Genomic DNA, 9,260 nt, shown 5'->3' on the forward strand with positions numbered 1-9,260 from the left:
AAGCAAAGACATTGCAGTGTTTTCTTTTTTTTTTTTTTTTCAAATTTCTATCTACAAAGTCTCAAGTTTTCAAACTGTTGCAGCACCTCCCTCTGTGTAATCTCTGAATCTCTGAGTTTCTGCACAGACACATCATTAAAACAGCTGCAAAAGCCGAAATGATCATATACTCGTGTCTTCCAGTTGGCAACCCATCAGGTTACAAAATCAAGAGACGCAAAACAGCACCAACTTTAACACCACTTATGGTCATGTGACAGGGTCTTTAATTATTCTGACCTGGAAGCTATGTCCATGTTTTATACAGTCTGTGATTATGACAGCTGGCAGAAGGACCATTACGCATGTTTTTGACACTGTCCCCTAGTGGCAGTAGACAGCTACAGCATGCTGTGTAGGTTCTGGATAGCACCCTTTAAGGACCCTTTACTTTGCAGGGCACAAATGTCCTTTACCTCTGCTTTTTAAACTTACTCTGCTGAGTTGTCCAACAGATTAATCTCAGCACTTAAATGCTAAGGCTGAATGTAATGTCAGGTTAACGATGTATACATGAAATAAAAACTAAAAATGAGATAAAATGAAAAGCTTTTGCCACACAGAATGTCCACTGCTCATGTCAGTAATAACGATACTTCCACATGAATCATAAAAGGCTCTTTGCAGACCGTTTCATCCCCAGCCCGGCTCCTGCCTGCACATCACAAACGACTGAGCTGATGACATTTGCTAATGGGAGATGCGCTGCCTACCTGCTGCCTCAAAGTCAACTGACGTGGCTGATGAGCGGCGCGCGGCCAATGGGAGCGCAGCGGGGCGGAGAGCACGCTTAGATTGTACTACAGTGTAGTACCGCTGCCAGCAGCAGACGCGTCTCCTGCTCACTCCCGCTCTTCAGCATCTTCTTCTGGTTCATGGATTATACAGTTTCCCTCCAAGTGCAACATCAGCTGGCGGTGTTCCCGACGCATTTCCATCAGGGCTACAGCGTGGAGTTACAGGTATGATCTGCACGCGTTACCGCTCTTGTCTGCTTTCTTCTCCTTTCTTTCTTCGCTCGGTTTTTTCTAGACTGTGATGAGAGACGTGCACGCGAGTTTAGGAGTGAATGAGTGTGACTTTATGTAGATGCCTTGCTGCAGGGGACAAGCATGGTTGTGGTGTTGCATGCTGATATCTTTAACACCGAGGTCCTTGTTGCACGGAGGATCCTGTCAGAAGGAGCGCAGCGCAGCTGTGCTGCTGCCGGCGCGCTGCGGCGCACACCGGGGTGAAAAAGTGAGCAGAGCAGCCTGGTTGCTTTAGGTTGACCTTATGTCTCGTGTAATGTTCCTGCGTGCTGAAAAGGTGACAGTCCCTGGTCGATCCCCGAGGGAGTCCCTCTCGATAAGCTATAAATGAAGGCATATTCAGAAACAATCTCAGTGTATTAGTCCATTCAGAGATTTAACTTTAAATAATTCAACACGCGGTCCAATACTGTACACACAATGCTGCAAACACTCTTCTACCCCGGGGGCAAAATCCTCCAATAACCTTTGGAGAGTGTGTGTCACTCTTCACATTAAGCTTTCTCCTGCAGTCTGTAGCTTCTTCATCCAGTGCAGAACAAACTGTAATCATTAAGCGATCAGCTGCCCCCCATAGAGCAGCCCAGGTTGCTCGTAACATGCATAATAACGCCCTTTCTGATTCTTAAAGATGACAAGTAAGATGGATTGGAAGGAGCTGAACACACCTGTGTCAGCCTCAGGGAAGAGTTTCAAAAGTATTGACTGACCTGAATGGTTCCCAACACCAGATTTAAAAACAGAAGAACTTTTTCTTTAGTTGTGTTTGGTGGTGAATGGAACTGAAGCTGTTCGCTTAGTGTCTGTACAGCATCAGAAGTGGAATGACCAAGTTACCCACTGTAAATGCACTTGTCAACATATAACCCCCATCCTCCCCATCGAAACACACAATTAAATTGCATCATACATTTTTAAGTAATAAAAACAAAACAAAAATGCTGTAGGAATGTAGCAAATCACTCATATATGGTCATATATGCAAATTAATATTTAATTAATTTAAAGAAAGATTCAATAAAAATTCAATTTTCAAACTAATGTGAAATTTCTAGCAACTACTTCATGTTTTATACTTTAAAAGGATAAAGAGGATGAATAGAAATCATAAATTATGATGATGATGATGGTGATGATGATGATGATGATTATTATTAATAATAATAATAATAATAATAAATTAATGAAACTGCTTAACTTCCTTCGTGTTTCTTTGTGGTGATATGTACTCTTTGTGCTCTTATTGAAATTACTGTTATTCCACAGATAATGATAACTTATAATTGTTTGTTTGTTGTGCAGCACAATGCAGCGACTGATACATACGTTCTCACAATGCTCTACACTCGGCTTTTTAATGTTTTTTTTTTCCAATTGTATCAAAAGTTGTGTTGACCATCAATATTTTTCAGTGTATTGTGTATCATTTAGAAATACTTGGATTGGGACTGGCATATGTGGATGACTATAGGAGCCCTTTTTTCATACATAGATAACTTGCTGACAGTTCTGGCATTCATATCGGGCGCTGGTGATGGCGATGTTTTTTGCCTTAGCCGACATCGACACATCAGTGGGCTGTCAGTGAAAGTTATGTGAGAAGAGTGGACACACACACGCACGCACGCACACACACACACACACACACACACACACACACACACACACACACACACACAACATGTCCCCAAGTACTCCAAAACAGGGGAAAAGGCATTTTCCTTTTTAATGCTGTTCCAGCCGCTGACAGTTGCCCTTTTCTCAGTAGCTGCCAGTTCCACTAGTAACAACTGATCTCTGGATGGATATCTGGAGGGTTACACTGTGGCACCACAATACAACACATTCACATCAGTTTAATAAAAATAGCTGGCTTAAATGGCATTAAAATGCAGTATTTCTAACTACAGCAACACCTTGATGCTGCGCATACCTGGCTCTGCACTGGCAGAAGGCTCTGCGTATTAGCCAGTAGTACACTATATTCCCAAAAGAATTTGTTTGTTTGCCTTCACATACATAAAAACTTAGTTGCATCCCATTATTAATACATAGGGTTTAATATGATGTCAGCCCACCCTTTGCAGCTATAACAGCTTCAACTCTTCTGGGAAGGCTTTCCACAGGTTTAGAAGTGTGTTTATAGGAATTTTTGACCTTTCTCACAGAAGACATTTTTGAGGTCAGACATGTTGGATGAGAAGGACTGGCCCAAAACTGTTGGGAAACAAAGTTGGGAGCATGTCCAACATGTTTTGGTATGCTCAACCATTAAGAGTTCCTTTCACTGGAACTAAGGGGCTGAGCCCAAGTTAGGAAAAAACACCACATTCCCCCCTCCACCAAATTACACTTGGCACAATGCAGTCAGACAAGTACTGTTCTCTTGGCAACTGCCATACCCAGACTCGTCCTTCAGATTCCTAGACAGATAAGCATGAGTCCTCACTCCAGAGAAAATGTCTCCACTGCTTTTGAGTCCAGTGGTGTGGTGCTTTAAACCACTGCATCCGACATATTGCATTGTGCTCGGTGATGTAAGGCATGGATGCAGCTGCTCGGCCATGGAAACCCCTTCCATGAAGCTCTCTACGCATTGTTCTTGAGCTAATATGAAGGCCACATGAAGTCTTGAATCTGCCGAAAGCTGCTGTTATTTTACTTGCCCTACCACTTCATGGAGTTGCAGTCATTCCCAGTGGCTTCCACTTTGTTATAATACCACTAAAAGTTGACTGAAATGTTTAGTGAGAAAATTTCATGACTCTACTTGCACAGGTGGCATCTTATCACGGTAATATGCTGGAATTCACTGAGATCTAGAGAAAGAGAGCTATTCTTTAACAAATGTTTGTAGATTCTATACACCTGTGTTCATGATCGAAACGCCTGAACTCAATGATTTGGCACTATAGTGTATATGGCCGCTGATATTTAATGCCTCCCTTTGTAAAACAAGAAAAAAGTAAGGAGGAAACCCATGCAGATCAATAGAAAGGAAACTTTTTTCAAGGCTGTTTGCTTTCATATTCTATATGAGTATTGTACGTGTTTTCTTACCTAAGGCTTACTCTTCCTCTTGCAGCATCATTTCAACACATACTTAAGGATCCCAGACACATCCCAGGTGTGTTTTATTCTGCTGCCCCCAGCAAGATGAGAAAAGGAATAAAAGAATTATGCACCATTTTAGCAAGTGGGTGCTCAAAGTGCCATCTGCCTTATTTAAAGTAATACGAACGTTTAAAGTTATATCATCAAGTTTCCCCTCTTGCGGAACAATAGATGGCACTGTTGAAGGCTTCCGAGTTTTCCCTGGGACACAAACATTTCTCTTTTAAAGCTCAGCAGTAAGGTTCTGCACCAAAACAGCAACATGTTATAAAGTGTGTCAGATAATAAAGCTCCTTCAACCCTATCTTTAATATTCCAGTGATTTTTTTCAACCACCAAGGATGACTACAATCCTTTCTGTTTGTGAAAACCTTCAATTGAAGAAAAGAGCACTTCCATTCCCCCGCATGCTGTCTGTAATTTGTGATGCCTATAAATAAGAGGCTTTGAAGCTCTGCACTTCCACATCATCAATAATGTGTTTGTTTTGCAGAGTTAAAATTGCTCTGCTTCTTTGTTGCTTTCCATTGCATCCTTGCCAAAGTTGTTTCCATTCTCTCTCCGTTATTCCTTTCACCAGAAGGTCAACTGAGATGGGGCTTGAGATTTTTATAAATAGCACACAAAGTAACCAAGTGCTCCAACCATTGGCACTGAGCACATTTATTACACAGAGCTTGGAAGTTGTTTTGAAGGAAACAACTAAGAAAACTCAGCTGCATCACAGAAGATAATGTGTGCTTTATCAAAGGTGTGGAATCTTCTCTCAGCTTCCAGACAAGCTCCAGCTCAAATATGCAGAACCACTTGTATCTGCTTATAAAAATGCAGTTACTGAATAAGATGTTAAACAAAGCATCCAAAAAGTGCCCCTGTTTATAAAGAATAAAACAAAGCATGGTTCTTTTTACCTCTTAACCAGGTCATCGGCTATCCATCTAATGTTAGAGTTGTGTATTTAGTTTGTGCTTAACAGGCATATTTTCAAAAATTCAAAATACTCAAAAGCCATTTTATTCAGTGCACCCATTCAGCTGCTTGTTAATGCAAATACTTAATCACAGCCAGACTGCTTTAAGGAGGCAGGAAGGCCACAGTAATTACAAATAATCGCTCGGTACAACCAAGGTATGCAGAAGAGCATCTGTGAATGCACATCACGTCAAATCTTACAGCAGCAGAAGACCACACCAGCAGGATTGGAAAAACACTGCCTGATGTGATGTGTGTCATTAAGATGTTAGGGTCAGAATTAAGTGTGGACAACATGAAAATATGGATCCAAGTTGTTGTTGGTTGTATAATGGTGTGGATGATATTTTCTTGATATACTTTTGTCCCCTTAGTATCAGCTGAGCATTGTTTAAACACCACAGACTACCTGAGTATTGCTCCTTAACCATGTTCACCCCTTTATCACCACACTAAATCCATCTTCTGATGGCCGCTTCCAGCAGGATAAAGCATGTCACAAAGCTCAATTTATCTCAAACTGATTTTGCAAACATGACAGTGAGTTCATTATACGCAGATGGCCTTCACGGTCAGCAGATCTCAATCCAGTAGAGATAGTTGATGCAATGGAACAGGAAATTTGCATAATGGGTATGCAGCATATGTGGAATGCTTTTATGACAATATGGAATAAAATCTCAGAGGGATGTTTTCAGGAATTTTTTTAATAGTCCATGCTGTGAAGAATTAAAACAGTTCTAAAGGCAAAAGGGTGTTCAGCCCAGCAGTACTAAGGTGTACCTAACAAAATGACCAGTGAGTGTAGAATGTTAGATTACAGGTTTTTTTTTGTTAAGGCCTCCTCCCTTTATGTGTTTTTAAAGACATTATCTATCTTAACCCTAAACCCAGATGTTAAAGGGTTAAGGACTTTAGTGAAATCAAGCCAGTAGATGGAAAAATAATTATCCATGTATTTACTAAGGCATTGGTCGAACACAACGCTTGTTTCACCTTGCTTGGAAACACTTCTGGTGTCCCAAAAGAGTCTTTTAAATCTTAGATGCATGGATATGTCACCTTGTAGTTAAGTGCTTTTGTGTAAGCTGTTATGGATGTAATTTCCAAGTTACTTTAACTACAGGATCATCCAACAGGTTTGTGCTGTCATGTCCCAAGCTATGTCTCTGACAGCATATTATTTGATTATTTGAGTTTGAATCCTCCTTGATCTCATGCCCACGCTGGGAAGAATTAATCTCATCAGACCGACCAGTGTCACTATTTTATTGTTGCACCGACTCAACATTTGCCCTAAATGTCTGTTCTGGCTGAACACCAAGCTGATTATATTACTGAAGTGCAGGCAGTATGCCCAGTGTGAGTGCTAATGTTTTCACTCAGCAGATCTGTGGATGCCGCTTGGGTCACACTGCATGGGAATAGGCCACTTAGCAGCAAACACAAAGCAAATGCTCATTGTTTCGACCTCAAGGCATGACATTACAATTTGGCCAGCCTTTGCCTCCCCAAAGCCAGAGCAGCAGAATAATAGAGACAGAATGGGAGGCAGATCAGTGCACAGGTCTGTGGAATAGGATGTAAAGTGTCTTTGCAGCCTCGCTCAACCAGTCCGGCTAATTTGCCCCCCTGAGAGCAATGTTAGAATCTCTCACATGGCCCCGGAGCACCAGCTGGACAAAATGCTGCCGATGATAGAGGAGGCAGATTCTATAGAGCTTACAGCTCAAAGTGTGCACGGAGAAGTGAGACAGCTGCTCTTATTATATATGTACTTTCCTTTGTTCCTTCCTTACTAAATCCTTGACCAGCACCAAGTTGCTTCAGTCCCATGTATTTTTAGATGATTTCCTTTTTTTTAGCTGCATTTCCTAAAAGACACTATATTTTCTTTCAAACATGCACTGCTTTTCAGTAATCTGAAGGTGTCTGAACTTGTCAACTTTAGAGTTAAACTTTTGCAAAGAAAAAGCGTTAATAGTCTTACTTGGCTGGACCTAGCAACATTGGCATCTAACATTTATTGCAGTCTCCGAGAGCAGTTGCATTAATGGAAAAGTATGCACAAGATACTGACTGTGCGTGTCTGTTGTGTATCTAAGCTATAGTTGTTCTGCTTGCTTAAGAGCAAATGCATGCACATATGTGATAGTAACTCTTACCAACTATCTACAAGTTGCTATAAAAGAAAATTATCTCTCTGTGGACTTTTACTTCAGCCAATCAGGAAGAGAGACTTGTGTAGGAGGGTACAAATTTTTAGCAGCACTGTGCCATGCACACGAAGATGCAGACATGCACACAGAAACAGGCAGAGAGAGAGAGAGCCTGCTCTTAGTGACAGTGGTGGCGAGAGTGAGAGTGTGTACTGTGACAAACAATGGGACTAGTATGTCTGAATAATAACGTAAAAGTGACATGTATGATAGAATTAAATCATTTTGTCAAAGTTTAAAAATGGTCTTATATGACATTTAGCAAACCCAAAATCATCCTTCAGTTTCCCATGAAGCAGTGATGGTGTGTAACTGGGCCAAAACATTGTGTGTCATGTTCTCAGTAAAGGTGAAAATTGAAAATAAAAGTATGTGACATTAAATTGCATAAAGAATTTGACTGAAAGCGCTTGATTTGAACCAAAAGAAAAAAATTATGCAGGCTTGGTATTTTTAATTGCAAATTGTTAAGGAAAGGGAATTACTACTTACCTAGCAAATACCCAGACAGTTAAATATGATATCATCTTAAGTATCTTAAGTGACTGACTGTCAGTTTAGAGCCTTTATTGCCTTTTTCAGATAAAGTCTCACCCAGTTATTTTGGTATCATGTTTTTTCTGTTAAAACCTTCTACAAATGGGCAATAAAATAGGTGAACATTAACTAAACTCAAACACTACCACTAACCCCAGATGTATCACTGATGACCCTCTTAGATATAAGGATAAGACAATGCTTGTATTTCATGGGTTGTTGCCTCTCATTGTGGTGTCTGCAGAGATTGAAGCTCATGTCTTTTGGGATATGTAAGCAGCAGACCACCCTAGCATTACACTGGCTAACAAGACTTGCAATTAGGCCGAACATGAGACCTCTACTGAGACTGAGAGTGAAGTCCTTTGCAATCAAGTTGTGGGGTAATCAACATTCAGAGAGTGGCAGGAACAGTGATTACTACAGACATCCTGCTTGGATTTGATGATGATGCCAATGATGGTGATAAAGAGGACAATGAAGATGAGGATGGTGACGACGATAGTTATTGTATGTAAAATGGATTCAGTTTTGTCATATGTATATATCAGTGTTATTGGATTTCAGTTCAGGATAACTTCAGTCATATACAGACAGTCCTGGTCGGGTACAGATTGATTTACCACTAACTGATTTCTTTTTCTTTTTGTGTGTGTCAAAACTGAGTTCAGTTTTACAGATGAGATTTAGTTCAAATGATTTGAGTGAGAACTGAGAATGAATTTCAAATGATTTTTTAATCCATCTCTGAATAAGCTAAAGGAACAATGCATGCTAGAAAGCAACGTCACCAGTGTAGCTATTTAGATACTGATTCCTTCATCAATACCATATCAAGATCTAAGGCTTTTCCTCTGATCCAGATTAAAATTCTACTCAAACTAGTCAATCACAGTTTAACTAACAAGAAGGTTTGTAAATCATTGTCATCAATCTTTGAAGCAAAAATGTCAGATATTTATTATCTGGATTTTCTGTGTTTTACTAAAAAAGCAACCTGCTATTTTCCTTTTTTATTATGTCTTGGTGAACACCAATAATAGATATTTCAAACCCTGGGAGTTTTTAGTGTCCAATCAAACCCTAAAAAGTCAAAGTCCAGTGTCCTCGCTGTCCCTGAAAGAAGGAAGCTTAACTCTTTACATACACTCAACAAAAATATAAACGCAACACCTTTGTTACTGCTCCCATTCCCCATGGGATGGACGTAGAGACCTAAAATTCATTCCAGATACACAATATAACCATCCCTCCCAAACAGTGGTCACAAATCAGTCCAAATGTGTGTAGTGGGCACATCTGCTATATTGAGATAATCCATCCCACCTCACAGGTGTGCCACATCAGG

At 40.3% G+C, this 9,260-nt stretch overlaps 1 protein-coding gene across 2 annotated transcripts in view; it reads left to right on the top strand.

Moving 5' to 3' along the window:
- The first annotated feature begins 859 nt into the window (after positions 1-859).
- The window catches only part of zmat4a (zinc finger, matrin-type 4a), a 157,037-nt gene continuing 148,636 nt past the window's right edge, over positions 860-9,260 (top strand). For both annotated transcript variants that reach the window (XM_005748241.2, XM_005748242.2), the window contains exon 1: positions 860-1,001. In XM_005748241.2, coding sequence (XP_005748298.1) covers positions 915-1,001 — 87 coding nt within the window. In that variant the 5' untranslated portion in view covers positions 860-914. The remainder of the gene's footprint in view (positions 1,002-9,260) is intronic.

Source organism: Pundamilia nyererei, unplaced genomic scaffold (genome assembly GCF_000239375.1).
Source record: "Pundamilia nyererei isolate P.nyererei 1_Seehausen unplaced genomic scaffold, PunNye1.0 scaffold00217, whole genome shotgun sequence".
Taxonomy (NCBI): domain Eukaryota; kingdom Metazoa; phylum Chordata; class Actinopteri; order Cichliformes; family Cichlidae; genus Pundamilia; species Pundamilia nyererei.